This window comes from Ostrea edulis, chromosome 1 (assembly GCF_947568905.1).
Source record: "Ostrea edulis chromosome 1, xbOstEdul1.1, whole genome shotgun sequence".
In the NCBI taxonomy this organism is placed as follows: domain Eukaryota; kingdom Metazoa; phylum Mollusca; class Bivalvia; order Ostreida; family Ostreidae; genus Ostrea; species Ostrea edulis.
In genome coordinates this window covers 58,386,249-58,409,846 of record NC_079164.1, presented here as the reverse complement: position 1 = coordinate 58,409,846, position 23,598 = coordinate 58,386,249, and the positions used below count along the sequence as shown (strand labels likewise).

The 23,598-nt window shown below is 37.9% G+C and overlaps 2 protein-coding genes across 2 annotated transcripts in view; one reads left to right on the top strand and one right to left on the bottom strand.

Annotated features, from left to right (window-relative positions):
• Positions 1–12,604: 12,604 nt before the first annotated feature.
• The window catches only part of LOC125664673 (RNA-binding protein 8A-like), a 38,896-nt gene continuing 27,902 nt past the window's right edge, over positions 12,605–23,598 (bottom strand). The window contains exons 3-6 of the mRNA XM_048897531.2: positions 21,152–21,229; positions 20,913–21,049; positions 18,640–18,770; positions 12,605–12,852 (exon numbers count right to left, since the gene is read on the bottom strand). Of these exons, the coding sequence (XP_048753488.1) occupies positions 12,825–12,852; positions 18,640–18,770; positions 20,913–21,049; positions 21,152–21,229 (374 nt within the window). The 3' untranslated portion in view covers positions 12,605–12,824. The remainder of the gene's footprint in view (positions 12,853–18,639; positions 18,771–20,912; positions 21,050–21,151; positions 21,230–23,598) is intronic.
• Positions 12,948–17,207, top strand: LOC130051843 (uncharacterized). The gene has a single exon (XM_056154774.1). The coding sequence runs from the start codon at positions 15,525–15,527 to the stop codon at positions 16,551–16,553; it is 1,029 nt and encodes a 342-aa protein (XP_056010749.1). The 5' UTR covers positions 12,948–15,524; the 3' UTR covers positions 16,554–17,207.

Genomic DNA, 23,598 nt, shown 5'->3' with positions numbered 1-23,598 from the left:
TACAGTTGTGAAGTTTGGGGTAGCCATAGTGCAAAAGATGTTGAAAAAGTGCACTTGGAATATTTGAAGTCTGTACTGGGTGTCAGGAAAAATACAAATAATGGTATGGTGTATATAGAAACAGGCAGACTGCCCATGAACATTGTTCGCTGGTTTAGAATTTTTAAATTTTGGTTTAAATTATTACAAAGTGAAAATTGTATTTTGAAAACATGTTACAAAAGTTTACGTGAAGAAGCAGACAAGGGTGGAAATCGTGTGATTAATTGGGCTATCCATATAAAAAACAAACTATTTGATATAGGTTTGGGTCATATTTGGTGTAATCAAGAATATAATGGCGTATATTGTAATAGTTATTTCCCAATAATTAAGCAAAGAATTTCTGATATTTTTGTGCAGAGTATTGTTGAACAAATCAACTCCTCACCAAGATGTAAAATTTATATGTACATTTATGACTATTTTTCATTGCAATTTTACTTGATGAAGGCTATACCACATGTTTATAAAAAACATATTAGTAGAATTAGAATGTCTTCGCATAATCTTGCCATTGAGAGTGGACGTCATTTTAATGTAGCAAGAAATAACCGCTATTGTAAACTTTGTAATTTAGATATTGAGGATGAATTTCATTTCATTTTAAAATGCCCTTACTTTATTGAATTACGCAGGAAATATATCAAGAAGTATTATTGGAAAAACCCATCTGTTTTTAAACTTATACAATTATTAAGTGTAAAAAATTTCAAAGAGTTGTGTAATTTGGGGAAATATCTTTACTGTGCCTTTAATTTACGTAATGATTTACTTATGTAGCATTCTCTGTCTATAAATTCACATCAGTATTGTGTAACATACCATATAATGTCATGCCATGCCATACTATACAATTGTTAACTTGTTTATTATTTTTGTAAACATGTATGCCATAAGACGTATGTCTTCAGCAATAAAGAATAATAATAAAAAACTAGACACGATCTCGTTGCGAGCAACGAGTAGGTCTTCCGTCCGATTTGTTGATGCACTCGGAGTTAAAAAAAAAAAAAAAAAAAGACAAATGAGTCCCAATTTAGTTTCCGACTTTAAGACACTTTAGCTATAATCAATTTTTCATATCATAAGCTTCTGAAGCAAAGTTGCGGTGAAATTCGTTTGAAATTCTACTCTCCAGGCGAGCCATAAGGCCCGCGGGCCTATTTCTTGATGTCATTTGTTAGCCCTCTATAGACTCAACAACTTTAGTTCTATATGTCTTTACAAAATATTTACCTGTAAAAAGTTATTGAGATCGACCGATATCGACAAAAAATCGACTCTACAGGCGAGTCATTAGGACCATAGGCCTATTTCTTGATATCAATCGATAGATCTCGATAAACTGAACAACTTTTGTTCAATATGTCCTTACAAAATATTTACCAGTTACAAGTTTTTGAAATCGACTGATATCGACAAAAATCGACTCTACAGGCGAGCCATGAGGCCCACAGACCCATTTTTTGATATTGATCGATAGGTTATGACACATTGAACAACTTTTGTTCAATAATGCTTTTCAAAAAATATGTCGTTTTCAAGATATGAGGCGTCAAATATTTACGATTTTGGCCCTTAAAATCTCTAATTACGTAACATATGACCTACTTTTTGATTTGATAAGATCAAGCTCGTTGAGATGAACATTTCCGCTTCTACAACTTATTATAAAATATTAATAGTTTCTGAGATATTCTCAAAAACATTTGGACCCTTCTGAACCCCTAATTTAAAGGGCCAGCCCGTTTTGCTTGATATCGTAAGAAAGGCCTTGTCATTTTAAACAGTTTTTGCTCAACAAGTATTTAGAAATTCTTTACCGTTCTCGAGTTATCTCTACAAGAAATATTTAGGGGCCAAACTGTAGCTCCCTAACGGGGCCACATAGGGAAAAAACGAAATGTACATATTGTTTAGATTATCATTCTGAACAACTTTTGTTCAATAATGCTTTTCAAAATATTTGTCGTTTTCAAGATATGAGGCGTCAATTATTTATGATTTTGGCCCTTAAAATCCCTTATTACATAACATATGACCTACTTTTTGATTTGATAAGAACAAGCTCGTTTAGATGAACATTTCCGCTTCAATGACTTATTACAAAATATTAATAGTTTCTGAGATATTCTCATTAACCTTTGGACCCTTCTGGGCCCCTAATTTAAAGGGTCAGCCCCTTTTGCTTGATATCGTAAGAAAGGTCATGACATTTCAAACATTTTTTGTTCAACAAGTATTTAGAAATTCTTTACCGTTCTCGAGTTATTTCTAGAAGTAATTTTTAGGGGCCAAACTGTAGCTCCCTAACGGGGCCACATAGGGTAAAAACGAAATATGCATATTGTTCAGATCATCATTCTGAACAACTTTTGTTCTTTATTGCTTTTCAAAATATTTGTCGTTTTCGAGATACAAGGGGTAAAAAATTTATGGTTTTGGCCCTTAAAATCCCTTATTACGTAACATATGACCTAAATTTTTATATGAATACATTTGGATTGTTGAGATGAACATTTTTTGTTCTTTGACGTATACCAAAGTATTAACGATTTTTGAGATATTTGATCTAGACTTTGAGCCCTTCTAGATCCCTAATTTAAGGGGCTAGCCCCTAAATCTTGATATTTTCGAAAAGATCTCGTAAATGTGCACAACTTTTGTTCTACATGTCTTAACAAAATATTTGCAAGAAAAAAGATATTGGAGATCAAAGGTCAAAAATCGCCGAAATCGGCGAACAATTTTGGCATCCATTTTTTCAGGTCCAGGCGAGCGTTTAGGCAAATCGCCTCCGGTAAAATCGAATCCCCCACAAATCTTCTAAAATGTTTACTCTATCTTGTGTAGAAATTTCAAGACTCTAGCTTCAAAACTAACGGAGGAGATGTGTGGACAACAAGGCCCTTCAAAAAGTCACTAAAAGAGAGATAACTCCTGAGCGGAAGTGACGTCAAGCACGAAATTTTGCAAGCAAAGTCTCGTCACCAAAAGACATCTTTCCTGAAAATTTCGTGAAAATCGATCGAGAAATGGCTGAGAAAAACGCGTGTACTACCAAGGAAAATAATAATAATAATAATGAAGAAGAAGAACGCGAACAATAATAGTAAGGTCTTCCGCAGGAGACGGAAGACCTTAATAATAATGAAGAAGAAGAACGCGAACAATAATAGTAAGGTCTTCCGCAGGAGACGGAAGACCTTAATTACATTGTTATAAGAATGCCAACATACATGTATGTTATGTCTTCAATACCTAATGAAGCTGTTCAAAAAAGCATTCTATCCTGTCCATGTACATCAGTATGATATATTATGTTCTGTTATCATTTCATTGTATAAGTTGTTGTATATACTTTATACCTATGAACTGTATGGTTCTTGGTCAATAAACAATATAAATACAAAAAAGCAGATGGAATTTTTTTTGAAGATCTTTGTGTGCGGGATTTATTAACTGTCGGTGTAAGAATAAACAGAAAGTTTGTGAGCCGCGATAAATCCGCACGCCGTTGACAGCTTCGCGAGCCGACACAAAAACATCAACAAATAACGTTTTCAATTTTCATAAATATTTTTTCTAAAACATTTAGAACGTTTATATCTGAATCTTATAGGCATGTTTTAATAGATATTCATGTCATGCACCAAATCACATCGAAATTTGGATTCTAGAATCTCTTATTTGCAAACAAAACACATTTTTTATCATTCCGGGGAAAATCACAAAAAATTCATATAAAATAATTGAGAGCTTGTATCTTTCGATGGTGAAATCATCCTTCATAAGAGCTGTTTAATAAGCCATTCAATAAAATTTTAGTGTCATGAGCTACCTTAAGTGTTTTCCACATAAACACTATATAGTAAGTTTGGTCCTGCCCTGCCCTGAGGTTAGAACCCCTACCCCGGGGATCATGAAATTAACAATTTTGGTAGAGGCCTTCCTGCTCTACATCACCATGCATTTAGTTTTTCTTAAACATGTGCAGTTGTACAGAAGATTTTTGAAAAATGGCAATTTGGGCAGTTTTTGCCCCGCCCAATATTTACAATTTTTGTCTCCTTTGTTCCAAAGATGCTTCATACCTAATTTGAAAAGAATTGGAATGATAGTTATCAAGAAAAAGCTAAAAATTTCTATTATTCACCCTTTTAATAACTAACCATTTTGGCCCCACCCTGACATAAAAACCCCTACCCCTGGGATCATCAAATTACAATTTTCGAAAAGGACTATCTGCTCTTTTCTAAATATCCATTTAGTTTCAATTTAGTCTCAATAGCACTAAAGAAGATGTTATTTAACTGTTTTACACATGAACACTATATACCAATTTTGGTCCCACCCTGGGGTCAGAACCCCTACACCGGGGGATCATGAAATTTACAATTTTAGTAGAAGCCTTCCTGCTCTACACCACTATGCCTTTAGTTTTTCTTCCATGTAAGTGGTTCTTTAGAAGATTTCTAAAGAAACGCACCAATGTTCCAGTTTTTACCCCCAAATTAAGGCCCCTTAGGGTAGGGGGCCATGGAATTTACAATTTGCTGTCTCCTTCACCTACAGGCGTTACATACCACATTTGGTCAAGATTGACACAGTAGTTTCTGAGAAGCAGTTGTTAACGGATGACGTACGCAGACCAATAGTAATAGGTCACCCGAGTGACTCGGGTGACCTAATAATGCTCCAGTTTTACATGTTACGTGTGATGTCTGTGTGCAGGCCATGCGAATCCCGTGTAGTGTTGGATGACGTAACATCGCTTTGTCTAGATGATTTTCTTGTCTTCTATTTATAGAATGCGAAAGGTTCTTATTGATTTTCTTGACATTTAAAATTTCACATATATCACGGTCCTATAAAAAATATATAAACATTTGTCAAAAACAAAATAACAAATTAATATTGTTATGCTAAGAAATGCAAAACTATATAGGTAGTGTTGTGAGTAATGTTAAAGAAGATGTAAGTGATGGCATCTGGTGTGCCAGTAGTGGTGTACAGGTGGTGGTATGGGGTGTATAGGTGGTGGTACGTGGTGTTTGAGTGGTGTATAGGTGGTGGTAAGTGGTGTACAGGTGGTGGTATGTGGTGTGTGAGTGGTGGTATGTGGTGTATAGGTGGTGTTAATGGAAATGTGAGTGGTAGTGTGGCGGTGTTAATGGAAATGTGCGTGGTAGTATGATGGTGATACATGCAAACTAATAACGGTAGATCTATCTCTTTCGTTGATATTGATAAATAAAACTATCAATTCTCAGACCTGTATAGGTAGTGGTGTGATTGGTGTAGGAAAAAAACCCGGTGTTAAAACACAAGTGTTAGCATCTGATGTGCCATTAGCTATGTGTAAATGGTGTTTATGGAAATGTGAATGGTGGTACGTGGTGTATAAGTGGTGTTAATGAAAATAAGGGTTGTGGTATGTGGTGTTAACGAAAGTGTAGGTAGGGTGTGTGTGATGTTAACGAAAGTGTGGATGGTAGTAGTTGGCTGGTTATTTCACGTCTCCCGAGAAATTTTCACCCATATATACACCACTTGTGGATGAAGTCCTATGCTTAGTGGTTATTACCCCTAGCAGTGGGACTCTTTAGCGTGCAAACGCCTACCGCCATAGGGCCTTTCGAAAGACCCGTAAATGCAGTGCATTTGCAGGGCCAATCACTACCAATGTTTACGTCTTAGGTTGGCGCTGCCATGGCATGAGGAGGATTCGAATTCATGAGCTTCCGGTTAGGAAGCGAACGCTCTACCATTGAGCAATGCGACCGGTAATTGCGTGGCGGTGGTGGTGGTGGAAGTATATAAAGAACCTAAAAGCCAGGAATTATTCATTCACTTTTATGCATTCGAGCAGTTAACATGATTGAGTGCTCAGAATGTCATGCTTTATTTTCCCATAAAGATGCCATGATGCGTCATAAAAGACTAAAACACGGGGATAGCGATGAGGAAGAGGATGTTGACATGAGTGATGTCTCTCCAACACAGAGTGATAAGACAGTAACGCAGAGGAAGACAATATCGTCTTTCGCCAAATGGCACATAAAGCGCGAAAACACATTGCCGGAGAGTGGCAGAAGAGATACGAGAAATACTTGAACCAAAATATGTCAGAAAAGAAAGCTAGTAGGAAAGCAGACGAAAAGACCAAATGAGAAACTTACCAACAGTTTCGAAAACTGTATGAGCGGTTCCTTTACGATCAGTATCAGTTGCAAGAAGACACAACGCACGAACAGGTGACGGACGCCATCGATGAATTTGTGTCCGACAATCATGGATTAAAGAAATCCATTAAGATGGCTCTTCGCAAAAACAAATATTTACTTGAATCGTACCTAGATAAGTACGACAATGACGAAGACGAGGAGGAGGAAGACTAACCGATGCGAAAGAATCACACCTCTGTATAACGAGAAACCCACAAATCAACACTGTCTTTAAAAACTTAATCATTCAAATATTGACCTGCATCTACTTGAAAGAAAAAGCTACATCAAATGACACTTTCATCTTAAATATGCAATAAATAAAAGTTGTAAACCTACAAAAATGTGTTATTTTTTATAACATGGGTATTACGAAGCGAACTCACATAAGATACTTTACAAGACGTGCACCAGTATGAAGAGACGGGAATTGGTCATTTTCACCATTTGAGTCATCATGGCTCAACGTGAAGGGTTTTATTTTACGCTCCCGAGTGATGGGTCTAAGGAATCCTTTCCGAACAATAAAGCAGCTCAGTTTAAAATCTTATTACCCCAATCCCTGGATTTGACGGACGGAGATTGGGAAGTCGGTTTAACCGAAATGATGTTTCCCAATGCCTTGAAAAACATCACAGTCGAAGAGGCTTATTTCGATATCCTCGTCCCAGAAGATTTCCTTCCCCACGTCAAAAATCCGGATATTTTTAAATGGAGACGATTTCGACTGTAAAAAGTCAAGCTGCTTCCTTTGAGGCAGTGCCCCGTACTGGTCGAATGGCCCAATACCCCCTGGACTCAGCTCATTGATAGCAAGATGGCTATCGTCCGAATTCACTTTAGACCCGGAGCTTACGTTCATTCCGCGGCTTTAATCGACGAAATCAACGAAGGACTGGACAGAAGTATGAAAAAGATATGGAAAACGATGGGTAACCCCAAAGAAGAGAGTTTCATGAAATTAGTTTATTTCGAAAAATACGAGCGAATCATGTATCAGTTTAAAGGGAAAACACTCAGAAAAACCCCCTTGTGTGTTCGTTTCCCCACATCCTTAGCTTACAAGCTCGGTATGGATAGTCAGAAACTCATCCTTCCGAACGAACCGGAGACCAAATGGATCAACGTGACTTACTTGGGGAACAATACCACAGACGTCTACGAAAATCTGAAATTCATGTACGTGTATTGCGATGTCGTGAATCCTCAGGTGGTGGGATCCAACGAATTGAAATTATTAAGGGTGGTTCCTTGTACGTTTCACCTGGTGGACGGACAACAAGCCAAATGGGAACCCATCAGGGCCGAATATTTGAAACTGAGTAAAAAGCATTTCGATACCATCGACATTCACATCATGACCTCTCTGGGTACCGTTATGCCCTTTTTAAATGGTAGAAGTAGAACACTAGTGAAACTTCATTTCCGAAAAGTGTATTGAAGAGAAAAGTCGTGTTACGATGAAGTATCATCGCGGGGTCAGACGTCAGAAAGGACACGAATTATTCACCATTCTCCTCCCTTTGATTGGAGTGCCATAGCCGGAGCCATCCAAGGGGGGGGGGGGGAGAAAAAAGAGGCTTCGTAAAAAGTATAAAAAGCGTGTTTAACAAGAACCAGTCTCCACAAGAGTATCCTAATGGCTTATTACATCCTAATACATGAAAGGCGAATTTAACGAACAATGATCAATCTTATAACTCCTATAAGCAATACAAACTACAATGCAAACACAGACCCCTGGACACACCAGAGGTGCGATCAGGTGCCTAAGAGAAGTAAGCATCCCCTGGCGACCGGTCACACCCGCCTAGAGCCCTATATCCTGATCCTGTATAAGGAGTTATCCATAGTCAAAATCAGTGTGCCAAGAACGGTCTAACAGTCGATATGAAATACGTCAGATAGCATTTGAGCATCTAACGTATGAGAGGTCTGCATAGCTGACATTAGATACTCAGAAGCAAGAAGACCGCATAGATAAACAGGTGAAAATGGTTCAGACCATACATTGCCCTGGCAGAAATCTATTTATTCCCCGAATTAGCCTGAGGAGAGAGCTGGGAATACCCTCATGATCCAAAGAAAAAAAAAGAGTTTCTCATTATCAATATCACCTTAGCATTGGTAACAGAATCATTGAATTGAACAGAAGGTCACCAACCACATGGCTATCCTTGAAAGAAAAAGGTGGAGGAACTAGATCCAACCAAACTCGCAGCATCGAAAAATAACAACCTCTGTAGATCTGCAGTGAAATGGAGCATTGATCGCTAGATTTCCCCATGTACCCTGATACAAATGCGGACAGTTAGGACCCTGGATAAGTGATTGACAGCCACTAGAAATCGAAGTAATGACTTTCACAATGAGGTCAACGACCCTTCAAAACCCCGGAACCCCTAAAAAAGAAGAAGAGTGAACTTGTGTGATTGCGTTCAAACTGTGTGACTTGTGTTCTTATAATGGTTTTAAAAATTGCATGTTCAATAATATGTAAAACATACAAATTGGGTTATCTTTTACTAATTCCGAGAAATTGTTTCTCATTGAATTAAGGCGCCCCCAATGGGGCCCATACAAAAATAATGGCACAGCAGTTGCCACTACTCATATTTACATTATACTTTAACAAGGATCTGTGTTTACCCTACTCTAAATTGTGTAATCATTATAAGATTGTTCATTATCTTCACTTTTTCATGAAAAATTATGAGACTTCCTATATTAAAAAAAAAAGATAGTTGATATAGTAAAAACCCAGATCTATAGAGAGACCAAGTGCTCCGATAAAGGGAAGTTTAAAATGCATCTAATGCAGGACACTCTTTTTCATTTTCAAGAGTATGCTAGAAATAATCAGATGCGGAAAGGGGGGGGGGGTCTTTATGTGTCAGAAGTTTGTCCTAACTATTCCTTTTGTAACAGGAATATAAATATATACACTTTATACACCACCATACACCGTATATCGTTACTCCTTTACACTATGCTCGCAATAATTATGTAAATTAGATTTTCTTACAACGTAGTGATGATCGGGATCGGGAGAAAATAGAGGGGCGATTTCAAGGTCACAATATGAATTACAATATGTATGACCTTCGCGCAAACCATATATAAAAATGTTGAGTGATTTGATACGAAATTGAAATAATATATTATTTGATAAGAAAATTTTTCACGTATACGGCTTATCACTTGATAACGGCAGTCAATAACGACAACATATAGACATTAACTGTAAGATGTACGTCGTGACGTACTTTTTCGTTGTGATATCTCATAAGGTGCGAAGTACACAGAGATGTGGACCTATTTAGTTGTTTTTATAACTATAAAACTGTTCTGCTATATCCAGAATAGAGTTTATGTCCAAAGTACTTTTAGAGTAAAAATGAATTATTTTTAAAAATATAAAGCGTAAAACTATATGGGATCCGGGTTAGAATAGGTCCTCAGTACCCCTTGCTTGTCGTAAAAGGCGACTAAATGGGGCGGTCTTTCAGATGAGATCGCAAAAACCGCAAAAACCACAGCAGGTGTGGCACGATAACAATCCCTCCCTGCTCAAAGGCCGTAAGCGCCGAGCATAGGCCTAAATTTTGCAGCCCTTCACGGGCAGTAATGACGTCTCCTTATGAGTGAAACATTCTCGAGTGGGACGTTCAACAATAAAAAATCAATCAATCACATAAGATTCAATACAAAATAAAGGCCTAATGCAGAAAGATCCGACTCAAACCACACAATATAGTGAAAATATGCATAAACTCTTTGCATGTTTTATCGAATACCAAAATAGCTGAGCCCATTGTTTACAAAACAACGCCAAAGCGATTTTCAGAAAATAGCCGCGTTTCCGAGAAGTCAAAACGAAAGTGCCCCGTTCTAGGGACTTTAAAAATTGTTGTTCAAATTGTTCATTTAATAAATGTGTAAACTTTAAACCATTGTTCTTCTTTAATTAAAATTTAACAAAAGGAAAACAAATCGTTCACACGCTATCTCCTCAGATTTCACACCTAGCCAGCTGGACATCGCCAGCTTGACCCCTACACTCATGTGAATACCTCCACGCCGTTGAACCCCCTATAAAACCTGCACTCAGTTGAATCCCCCATCTAGGGGGTTATACTACTACCAGTCTTTCTCTCTTCCTACTCCTCTTTTTTCTATCTCTCTCTTGCTTTAATGTATGTGTATGCATGTGTGTGCATTTGTACACTTATTTGTGACACAGATCTCAATAAATTTGTCACCCCCCCCTAACAAAAAAAAAGACATCATGCTTTATTAGAACACTTCAGCGGCAACAGACATCATCAAAAAAGTTTTTATTTTGGTTGATCATGTATCGTGATGACACATCTATCATGAAATTACAGTAAGTAATAAGTCGAAAACTGTCCAATATGTCAGATATCGAATGGTCTTCTGGGAAGTTTGCGCCTTATAACGTTAAAACATTTTACCGAAATTAAGGTTGTACTGTAATGATTCCGGATATTTGAGGTACGACCATGCGGAGTTCTCAATTAGTCACTGTTTATATCACGTGATCTGATTTGTGTATAAATACCGAGACTCCGCAGTCGTCTGTGTCATTCTGATAGAAGACCCAGCCAAGTAGAGAGGACGAGAGCATGTGTACTAATAAAGTATTCATGGTAAACAATTCCTCGCCTGTTCTTACAGTTAGAGAGTGAATTTGGAAGGCCATCAGAAGTCTGGCCTGCCACGAAGAGGTTGACCTCCAGTAAAGAGGCTAGGCCTAGCCTAATCCGAGATTCCTCTGACTCTTAACCCCGCTTTTATTTTGTGACTTCTGCGGGGGAGAGTCAGAGCGGACTCCATATTGAAAAGTGGGAATTCAGCGACACCAGCTGGTGTCGCTGCTTTACCTACCTCTTACAACTTTATTTCGCGGATCTATCCTCCAAGATGAGAGGATTCGGTTATCGGAAGATAAATCTATAAATAGATCGTGATTAATACGATGCTATCGCCGTTTAAACGGCCCTAACACCGACAAATGGAGCATCACTTGAATTAGGTCGCCGCCTCGCCATTTGATTTCTTTGCCATGACGTCAGCACATATAAACACAAAATTCCATCGTTTAAACGGCGATAGCATCGTATTAATCATGATGTATTTGTAGAATAATCTTCCGATAACTGAATCCTCGCGTCTTGGAAGATGGGTCCGCGAAATAAAGTTGTAAGAGGTAGGTAAAGCAGCAAACACCAGCTAGTGTCGCTGAATTCCCACTTTTCAATATGGAGTCCGCTCTGACTCTCCCCCGCACATGTCAAATATAAAAGCGGGGGTAAGAGTCAGAGGAATCTCGGATTAGGCCTAGCCATAGTTCGTTTTTGGTGACGTCCGCATTGGCTGAACAGACCGTCGCCCAGGCCGCTATACTCATTGTCCGTCCTGAATAAGGCATCTTACAGTGAGTGTAGTGGTTGAAGGGCTACCACATATACTGTCCGTCCTGAATAAGGCGTCCTAATCCGAGGGCGACTGGGCTCTACATTTTGTTAAGTTAGCACTACCAGTTTATCGTTGCTTGCCTCTGATTGATATAGTGATTCTCTGTTTTATTATAATTAACCTAGATAAGGTTAGGACATATTTGTATATTTTGGCAGTCCACTAAAATCATACCAATTAGTTATTGTTGAATACCCCAAACCCTGGAATTGACCAGGTACGATCCCAGAATTTAATGTAAATACGTTACAGTACACTACCTGACAATGTCCAAGAAATCAGGCCACTTTTTGCAATATAGCAGTTTTTCTGTTTGTCATTCATATAGTGCATTGTTATAGTGTTTGACGAGAAGAAACGACGTGTATTCATAATTTTGCCCTTAAATTGTCGCACTGGACAAAAATAGCCATTATAAACAATAAACAATTTGCAGTACCGAGTTAAGATTTTGAAATTACGAACGACCGTTCATTTTGTCTTTGGTCAACTATTCGGCATGACGGATTACAATTGCATTCCTAAAATCATTATCTAATTTTCAATACGGAGAGAGATCATTTATGTTACATAAGGAACATTTAATTTGGAGCTCCAAGTAACTTCCTAATAATCAAGTTTTATTTACTGTAACAGTATATGATATCAATAAATATAATGACAGAACTATAAATGCACGCAATTATATAAATTGTTATTTTAAAAGAATTAAAGATATCTTTTATTCAATACATGTGCACAAAAATTCAAACATGCATTCCTCTTTGCAATATTATTTGTGATTTCTCGCCCTTGTGCGGGATTTCATCTAGTTTCATAAAATAATAACGAAGCTATTTTTAATCAATTTGTTCTTTTAATTAAAAACTGAAAATATCCATTACAATTGTACTTCAATACAAAGAACACATATGTCTATCTACATAACACAATATTGTTGTTTGCTTGAAAACTAAAAACACAATTGAAAAGTTTGTCGAGTTTCATATGCATTGATAAACATCACTATTTCAACACAAGTCTGACACCTTCAATCAATACAATTTTCTTTGTTCTTCACCGTCTTCTTCCATCTTTTCTACCACTACAAGAGAAAAGAAAATTTTGCACATTAACTTTTAAATGTAGCTGCATAAATATATAAATAAGTCATTCCACTGCATTCCTCTGGTGTTTTTTTTTTTTTTTTTTTTGGTTCGTTTTACATCCTGTCGAGAATCCTTCAATAATATTGAGACGTCACCAGTTGTAGGTGAAGTACCACAAAGGTGTTGCATGTCATTCTTTGGCAGCTTTTGCCAAACCCAAAGGGCCCAGGAGTCCTGAACAAACCCAAAGGGCCCAGGAGTCCTGAACAAACCCAAAGGGCCCAGGAGTCCTGAACAAACCCAAAGGGCCCAGGAGTCCTGAAATTTACAATTTTTGTCCCCCTTGTCCAAAAAATGCTTCATACCAAATTTGAAAAGAATTGGAATGGTAGTTAGCAAGAAGTAAAAAAAAAAAACCCAACAAAAACTCACGACGGACAACAACGGATGCTGACCAATTGTAATAAGTCACCCGAGTTTACTCAGTTTAGTTTACCGAGTTTAGATAAAAACAAGACGACCACAGGCCTTATTGCTCAGCGGAGTACTGGTTAAAAGTATCACTAGGCCCAAGGCACAGGTTTCTGTAAATGACTTATGACCTCTGTATACTAATAATAACACGTGTTATTATTTAGTATACAGAGGTCATAAGTCATTTACAGAAACAAGTGCCTGTGGCCCAAGGTCTATTAAATATAGAAAAAAATTCCTATTCTGCATATCTAAGTTAAATCCCTCACGAATAGCTCTTATCCTTAAACGAATTTGACTCCACTTTTTTGGCACACTGTTTTTGCCTATAATAGCTTTAAAACTTCATTGTTATTTCGGATTTCAAACATTTCGGTTGAGCATCACTGAAGAGACATAATTTGTCGAAATGCGCATCTGGTGCATCAAAATTGGTACCGTACAAGTTTTACATTCAGCAACAGCATAAAACAAGATATGTTCTTAAAACTTAAATGCCCCCCCCCCCCCCCCCCCCACCCGAAAGTGCCTACAATGATGAAAGACTTCACATAATATAATATATGTAACATCACAGGAGTCTGAATGAAATAAAAATAAAGGAAAAAATTATCCAATCCGCAAATTTTTTTTATCCATCATCTTCTATCAAAATACACCAGGATGGCAACGGAATTAAAGGGGGGGGGGGCTCCGCTGAAGAAAAAAAAATCATCTCAGGTTTAGGATTTTTATTTCAATCTAATTGATAAAACTTCAAACTCATGTGGTAACATTAACACAACATGACTAATTTGGACCCATCCTAGAGTAAAACCCTATACATGTATTGGTATTTGATCTTCTTGTCAGCAACACTTGCTTCAAGAAATGTGACAGCCACCTAGCGACATACAAGTCTGGAGGCGCAGCTACACAGATTGACTTCATCCTGTTTCGTAAGAACATGCACAAACTTGTCACAGATGTGAAGGTAATCCCTGGTGAGGAAGTTACTCTACAGTGTCAGCTCCTAGTTTGTGACATGTTGAATGACATGCCATCCAAAGCCAAGCAAAAGTTCACACCTCGCCTGAAAGTCTGGAAACTCAAGGATCAAGCAACTTGCAGATACTTCCAGGAAGCATTTGAATCACATGTATCAGTCTCAGCAATGGGAGCCGAAGCCACTACCGAGGAAATCTGGACTAACTTCTAAACAGGTTTACTGATGACAACTGAGAAGGTGTGTGGCATAACATGATCCCACCGATGGCGACAAGAAACTTGGTGGTGGACAAACCTTGTGGAACAGACCATCACAGCTAAAAGGTTAGCTTACAAGGCCTGGAAGTCCGGAAATGGCACAAGAGCAGAGTATGATGCGGCCAAGCGTACATCTAGACCAGCAGTTCATCCTGCTCGCTATGAGGCAGAAAAGCAGATATACGAAAACGTAGATACCAGGTCTTCAGAGGTACCGCCTTGCAAACCAGATGCGAAGGGAGAATGTTGATGTTGTGGGCGACAAACAGTAAAGAATGACGCAGGTGAGATGTCATTGAACCAAGAAACATAGGAGAAAGCTTGGCTAGAGCACTATGAAAGGCTCCTAAATGTGGAATTTGACTGGGACCCTGAACACCTAACCGATGAACCACCACTGGAAGAGCCACCTGTCCCAATCACAATTGATATGGTGAAAAAGGCCATCTCCAAGATGAAGTCGGGTAAAGCAGCTGGACCATCGGGAATAGTAGTGGAGATGATCAGAGCCGCAGGTGACACAGGTGTATCCATGATTCGTGACCTCGCATCCTCAATCGTCCGTGATGGCAAGGTCCCCACTGACTGGGAGCAGAGGTTCATTGTCTGCCTCTACAAGGGCAAGGGTGATGATCTGGATAGGGGCAACTACCGTTGACTCAAACTGACAGAACAAGTTATGCAAGTCCTGGAGAGGATTGTGGACAGCCTCATTAGGCAGTTGGTGACAATTGATCACTCCCAGTTTGGCTTTGTCCCTGGCAGAGGTACAACTGACGCAATATTTGTTGTTCGGCAGCTGCAAGAAAAATATCTTGCAGTAAACAAACGGCTCTATATGTCGTTCGTGGACCTCAAAAAGGCATTTGACCGTGTCCCTCAGAAGGTGATCTGGTGGGCACTGTGAAAACTTGGTGTGGAAGAGTGGATTGTGCGACTGGTGCAGGGGATGTATGCCAATACTCATAGCTGTGTTCGCGTTGGTGATGGCTACAGTGAGGAGTTTGTTGTGAAGGTCGGAATCCATCAGGGGTCAGTACTCAGCCCTCTGCTTTTCATCATCGTACTCGAGGCTCTTTCACGCGAATTTCGCACCGGTGTTCCCTGGGAGGATCTGTATGCAGATGACCTGGTTATCATTACTGACTCATTGGATGAATGTGTCAAGAGGTTCCTGACTTGGAAAAAAGCTATGGAAAGGAAAGGACTGAGAGTGAATGCGGGCGAAACCAAGATCATGATCTGCGGTACGGGTCTTGATCTACTTCAGGACTCGGGCAGCTTCCCATGTGCTGTCTGTCGTACAGGTGTAGGCAGCAATAGTATTTTCTGCAATGGCTGCAAGCACTGGGTGCACAAGAAATGCAGTGGGCTCATGCGTCTGTCTGTGGACCCTGTCTTTAGATGCTCAAGATGCAGGGGAACAACGGCTCGCCCTCTTGACGGCAGGCCGCAGAGTGATATCCAAGTTGGAGGTTGTAGGTTCCTTCTGCTACCTCGGAGACTTGCTTTCCGCAGCAGGTACAAGACCCGTGGTCGAGTGTATAACAACTGCGTACAGAGCGCTATGCTCCATGCCAGTAAGACCTGGGCACTGACCAAGCCAAATCTTCATCGCCTACAGCGCAATGACAGGGCCATGATAAGACAGATCTGCAACATCAACTCTGAAGATATGGCCACTGTAGGTTCAACTGAATTGCTGGGGCGGCTTGGCACCGATGACCTCGACCTCATCTTAAGGGAAAGGAGACTCCGCTGGTATGGCCATGTTGTCTTATCCAGTAGTGCAGTCAAGTGCACTCTCAACATACAAGTTCCTGGTAGACGTAGAGTTGGTCGGCCAATGCTATCATGGAGAGAGCTGACGGAGAAAAAATGGAGATCTGAGGTGAGATCTGCCATGCGTGCAGCTAGCCAGATACCTGGAAGGGGGCCCACTAGTGTGGACAATACCCGTAATTCTGCACGTAAATAAAAAGGAGCCGACAACAACAACTGTTTTATCAATATATTCACCGTTGCAAACCACGCCTAATGTACATACATACGGTACTCCCGGACTTAGTAAGTGTGACTAGCGTGGATGCAATATACATGTATTTGGTTTATTGTATTATAAACGAACCAAGCTATTGACACATTTATATCTGCTGAACAATATCATATTAGAATTTGAAGAGTAAAGGTATTTTATTTCTATAGGTATATGATATGGTTTGTATGTATTGTAGGTTTATAGACTTTAGATTTCAACTTGTGCTGCTAGTTTTTATGATATCATTACGTACATGATGTAAATACTGTGATAGTTTATTGGACAAAGAAGTAGGTACAGTTTCTACTGTCCCAGAAAATAGATGATTTCAGCAGGGGTCCCAAAATCTGGCATTCAAATAAGGAATATATAAGCAAATCAAAACTACGTTTAATTTGATCCGAAATTACTTTGTGTTGTATGACAGGAGCGTGAAGTTGGCATAAAATTGCCAAAAATGCCAAAATCAATGAAAAATTCCATAAATTCAGGGTGTTTTCCTTTCAGAAAACACAGAGCCCATGCGTCGAGCAAATTCATATTCGAATACATTTTTCTTCTTCTCTTAATACACAATATATATTAATTGCATTTTGCTCGACGGATGGGCACACCTTTTCTTAAGCAATAATCTGGATCAAATTTAACAGTTATCAAACTGTTTTTGAAAAAAAGGCGGGAAAAACTCTTATTCATGACGTAATAATGCTATAAAATTAGAAATAACTTTGATATAAGTTGAGATAGTATACTTGGCATGTATTTAACTTATTCAAAACACAGATCAAGCTTGATTCAGAGAATTTTTTTGGGCCTTTTTATGTACACAACTGTACCTTGTTCTTTTTCTATTTCAAGGGAAGAAAAGGATGAAAATCTCATTTTAGCGATTTATGGATTATTGTGTTACCATGTCAAGCATAACATCAGGTCATACTACATAATTCAAAACTTACTGTAGTAGTTTACTGGTCAATTCGTATTTTCATGTGAAGAAAGGGGTGAAAAATCAACAACAAAAATGTATCGAAAAAAACCAACATATCTTTGTGATTCATGGGTTCATTTAGTTGCCATGGTAACTGTTAAAATTCGGTACACTACATAATTAGAAACATTTTTTTCATTGTGAAATTTTATGAGTTATATTTAGTGATGTACCGATTATCACCGACTTTCGATTGTCAGTCGCTATAGCTGAAACGATGTGAATAATATATGAAATTTTTTAAATTACCTTACCATTAATTTAGCATTTTTGTGATTATCTCTCCTTTGAAGGGGGCATGGTCCTTCATTTGAACAAATTTGAAAGCCCTTCACTTAAGGATGCTTTGTGCCAAGTTTGGTTGAAATTGACCCAGTGGTCAACGACGCCGACAGACAACGGACAAATTTTGATCAGAAAAGCTCACTTGAGCCTTTGGCTCAGATGAGCTAATAAAAAGTACACACTGAATTCGGATCTGAACTAAACAATGAAACCATAAATGCCCTCTTATCATGTAAATTTAATAAATCTATGTACTGCTTTATAAATATCAGTCTTGAAAAATTTAAAACGTGCCACTATCAGCTACAATGCTTCTCTTCAATAAAATGTTACACATTACACACATTTTTGTTGCAAATATTTTTGAAACATCACTTATAACACATATAATCGTAGTAAATATGTTGTGAATGCTGTTACGCATTATGACCAGATTTTTTGCCTTCCAAAGAGGGTCATGACCCTCTTTTTGCATGTTGGAGGTTGGCAACTATGATTTTCATTGATTTGTTACATTCGGTGATGTATCAATTCTGTAAATGCAATTCTATTTCATTTTCTGTTTTTGATTTGTAATGCACACATATTTCACATATCTAACTTTTATGCTTGCTTGTTGAATGAAGTTTGAGAATGTCTTTTTAGCAGTGATAAATGGTGATTAGGGGTATAAACACTCTTTTTTACACAGAATTTGACACAATTATAAATGGAAAGTAGATGCTATTAAGAGTAGAAAAATTGAAAACACACCGTCCTTTTCGTGGACCCCGTACAAAACACCAGTCTACACCTATTTTCTGACCCAGTATATCTGATCCATTTAATGCATCCATTGCTGCTTGCGCTTCTTTAAAGGTTTCATATTCTACAAGTGCATATCCCTGTAAAGAAAATTCATGCATTATCAATTTTTGTTTTAAATCACCTACACTGCCTGGAAACTACTTGAATTCTTTTTAATCTATCATTTACATACACGCATGATTCAATATTATAATAAAGTGCACTGCCACTGCACATGATACACCCATCAGAATTTTATTCATTATAAACAAATGAAAGTGCACGACACAAATTCATGTCAACCTTAATTTGTACAAAGATTGCACCAATATCTTTCCTTTAAGGTCGGAGTTAAAATCATTTCAAAATGTACACAATGATAAATGTTTGTAAAAGGAATATAAAACCATGCAAACAACTCAAGAGTCAATGGAAATTCATAAACATTCATTTACTCAACACAAGTTAAATCACGTCATTACTAATGCTATGTGACTCTATAAAAAACGGTGCTTTTAAAAACATGGAAATAGATTATTTTTACTCTGTCAATAACTATAACCGTAACAGAGTTTAAAAATGAATTTCCTTATTGATCAAAAATGTATAATATTGTCTTATAATACTGATCTTTATATACTCCTATTTGAAATGAAATACAGGCTTGTTCGCATGAAATACGACGTAATTATTGAAGGTAATAAGTCGCACATTATTTACCGGCAGTTTTTCTAGACAACAAAGGTGCATGAAATTGTTACTTGTTACAAAAAGACTCCCGAGAATCTGCAGAACAAAATGATTGTAAACATTTTATTACAGATGCAAAATTCATCATGTTGGTAAACTGCACAAAGTAGGTAGTTTTCAACCGAATTTTTCACACTTTTCTCGGAGAGGTTGCATACATGTTACAATGTCAGATACATTCAGTATTTACTCCACTTTAATTTGATAATTTTCCTAAGTAAACAACTACGCTTTCAGAAATAAAATCATGCATATTTTAGTTCACCAGGCCAGTAGAAATGACGTCGTGCCTATCAGGCTGACGAAATCTTCAGCTCGGAGTTTTGCTTACTGTATCCAATGGAAATACTTATAGTGGACAACTCTCTCAAGCTTCAAATTGGGGTACTCAATGGGGGTTTAAAAAAATAAAAATCAGAGACGTATTTAAATGTTTATATACTTCTCCGACAAAATTCATTATGATACTGTCACCATTTTAATATCTAAGTTTTGTTTTTCATTACCAGCAGGGAATAGTGTTAACACAAGAAAAAACAAGAGGCCCATGGGCCACATCACTCACCTGAGTCACCTTGGCCCATACCTGAAGACTTTCCATATATATTTGCATGTAAAACCGTAGTCCCTATTATGGGCCCAACCTACCCCTGGAGGCCATGGTTTTTGCAAACTTGAATCTACACATGTCAGAAAGCTTTCATGTAAATGTGAACTTCTTTGGCCCAATGGTTCTTGAGAAGAAGATTTTTAAAGATTTTCTCTATATATTTGTATGTAAAACTTTGATCCCCTATTGCGGCCCCATCCGACCCCGGGGGCTATCATTTTAACAAACTTGAATCTACACTATATCAGGAAGCTTTCATGTAAATATCAGCTTTTCTGGCTCAGTGGTTCTTGAGAAGAAGACTTTTAAAGATTTTTCCTATATATTTGTATGTAAAACTTTGATCCCCCTTGTGGCCCCATCCTACTCCCGGGGGCCAGGATTTTAACAAACTTGAATCTGATTTTAACAATTTAGAATCTGCACTACCTAATAAAGCTTATCTATAAATTTCATCTTTTCTGGCCCAGTGGTTCTTGAGAAGAAGATTTTTTAATGACCCTACTCTATTTTTACCCTTTCTTGATTTTCTCCCCTTGGAAGGTGGCCTGGCCCTTTATTTTAACAATTTAGAATTCCCTTTACCTAAGGATGCTTTGTGCCAACTTTGGTTGAAATTGGTGCAGTGGTTTTTGAGAAGAAGTCAAAAATGTTAAAAGTTTACAGACGGATAGACGGACGAACGGACACCGGAATACGAGTGATCAGAAAAGCTCACTTGAGCTTTTAGCTCAGATGAGCTAAAAAGTCCCACAATATCCCCCCCCCCTCCTTTAAAAATGGACAGACACAATCTCCATACCATTATATGTGTCCCATCTTAGACAGGCGTATAAAAATCAAATTCCTTTCAGCATTTTAAATAGAAGAATTAGTTCACCTTTAAGAAACCTGTGCGTCTGTCTAGATTTAGGTGAAGGTTTTTTATTGTGCCATAGTCTGCAAATTTATCATGAATATCATCCTCTTGTGCCTCTTCATGAACACCAGTTATAAACAAGATCCACCCCTCTACAGCTAGAAAGAAAATGTATGATAAATTCAAAATCATTAGTGCCAAGGATTACTTGACATGGTTTACACAGTGATATTTCTAATTACTTTCTCATAACAACTTACACCGCTGAGGACCGGGTCCTCCCTCTTCATCCACATCCATAGCTTCATAGTCCTCAACCCCACTCCTCGTTGGTCCATCTAGGAAAAGGATATGAGAGCATGTAACAAGTTACCTGTCCTACTAAACATTTTACTCAGATTTTGTACACTATGATATGATACAATGTGTACAAAATGTCAAATCAATAGATTATTTTTGTCATTCTGAGAACAACACAAGATACGACAAAGTTCATCTGATTTTTTTTTTACACATATATTAACAAATCTAATAAAATAACTATTTTTTCATATTGTAACGTGCCCAAGTCTATTTCTCTCATGAAGAAATAAAAATACAGCTCAGGAAATTTAACTGCATGTGAGCAATATTCAGTATGTTGCGATATATTATAGAAGGACAAAAAAAAGGGGGATTTAAAGGTTGACTGGCACCCAACAAAGTAGGATCTGGACAGTAATTTGGTAATCATTCCCATTCAAGAAATGGGTGTCTAATAACTGTTTCCCAACTTACATATCGAATTATCTCCACTCACTGCTACATGTAATTTAACGGTTTGATTTGACTTTGCTGTTTTCCACCACACTCAACAATTTTTCAGTTATCTGGTGGCACCCAGATTTTATTAGTGGAAGAGAGAACCCAGATACAATGTACCTGAGAAGAGACCACCGACCTTCCGAAAGTAAACTTGGGAAACTTTCTCACTTACCGGCGCGAGCGGGATTCGAACCCGTGCCGACCAGAGGTGAGAGGCCATGTGATTTTGAGTGTGATGCTCTAACCACTCAGCCACAGAGGCCCCCTAGTCCAGTAAGAAAGAAATATACAACTTAAACAAATTCCAACATAAAAGACATTTATAACTAGTGGGTATTGTTTTTTACAAAAAAACCCAGATGTCTCCCCTTCAAAGTTTGATTGTCTAATAACAGGGGCAACAATAAAGAGTGCAATCGTCTCAATGTCTGCTTTCCAAGGAATGGGTCAAGGTAAAAAAATTTGGTACAGTACATCTTGTCTTAAATCTGCATTCCACGTTGTAAGTTTGAAAACCTAATGTCAAAGGGTTCTCAGGTTATGGTCTGGACTATACTTTGATGTAAAAGACTGACCTTGACAATGTAAGTAGGTCAAGGTAAAAAATGTTGGTGATGTGCACCCCCTCCTCAATATTGCCTTTCCATATTACAAGTTTGCAGTCTTGATGTCAAACAAATCTTAGTTATGAAATCATCAAGTTTTTTTTTTAAACATGACATTGAATGAAGAAATGGGTCAAGGTCAAAAATGTTGGTACAGTACATCTTGTCTGCTTTCCATGTTGTAAGTTTGAAATCCTAATGTCAAAGGGTTCTCAGGTTATAGTCTTGATGTAAAAGAGTGACCTTGACACTGTAAGTGGATGAAGATCAAAAATGTTTGTGGTGTGCACCCCTCTTCCATATAACCTCTCCATATTCCAAGTTTAAAGTTTTAATGTCAAACGGTTGTCAAGTCAGCTTTTGGCCTGGACTATATTTTGACATAAAAAATTGACCTTGAATGAAGAAAGAGGTCAAGGTAAAAAAAAATTTGGTGGAAATCCCCCTTTCCTCATTCCCCCTTCTCATATTCTAAGTTTGAAGTCTTAATGTCAAAGGGTTCTAAAGTTATGGTCTATTCATGTTTTTCTTAATTTGACCTTGAATGAAGAAAGGGGTCAAGGTAAAAAAATTTGGTGGAATTCCCCCTTTCCTCATTCTCCCTTCTCATATTCTAAGTTTGAAGTCTTAATGTCAAAGGGTTCTAAAGTTATGGTCTATTCATGTTTTTCTTAATTTGACCTTGAATGAAGAAAGGGGTCAAGGTCAAAAATTTTGGTGGAATGCACCTTGTATCTATGTCCTCTTGCCACATTCTAAGTTTCAAATCGTAATGTCAAAGGGTTCTCAGCTATTGACCTAAACTATATGTTGACGTAAAAGATCGACCTTGACTTTATAAGTGGGTCAAGGTCAAATTATTTGGGGGCGGACACCCCTCCTCCATACCATCTCCTTATGTTCCAAGTTTGAAGTCTTAAAGTCAAAGGGTTCTTTAGTTAGGGCCCGGACAAAATTTGGTTGAAGAAGAAGAATAACTAGAAATGATCTCGTTGCGAGCAACGAATAGGTCTTCCGTCCAATTCCTGACGAGATAGGACCTTGACTGGAAGAATTCAATCAGTGAATTAGTGAAGAACGACTATACATGAAAGAAATAAACACATACATGTAAGACGTGATTTATCAATTGTAAACAATTTCGGTTTTGTTTCATTCACTTTCAAGTATCTCGGTAGTCCATAAAACGACTAAAAATTCCAATTGAACCACGTAGGAACCCACACTAAAAATTTCCATAAAAAATACTGAGTTTTTGGACAACTTCCGGTTTCGAACAACCAACTTCCGGTTTCGAA

Coding starts and splice junctions, on each gene's coding strand:
- LOC130051843 (XM_056154774.1), top strand. CDS start 15,525: ATGTATGCCAATACTCATAGCTGTGTTCGCGTTGGTGATGGCTACAGT.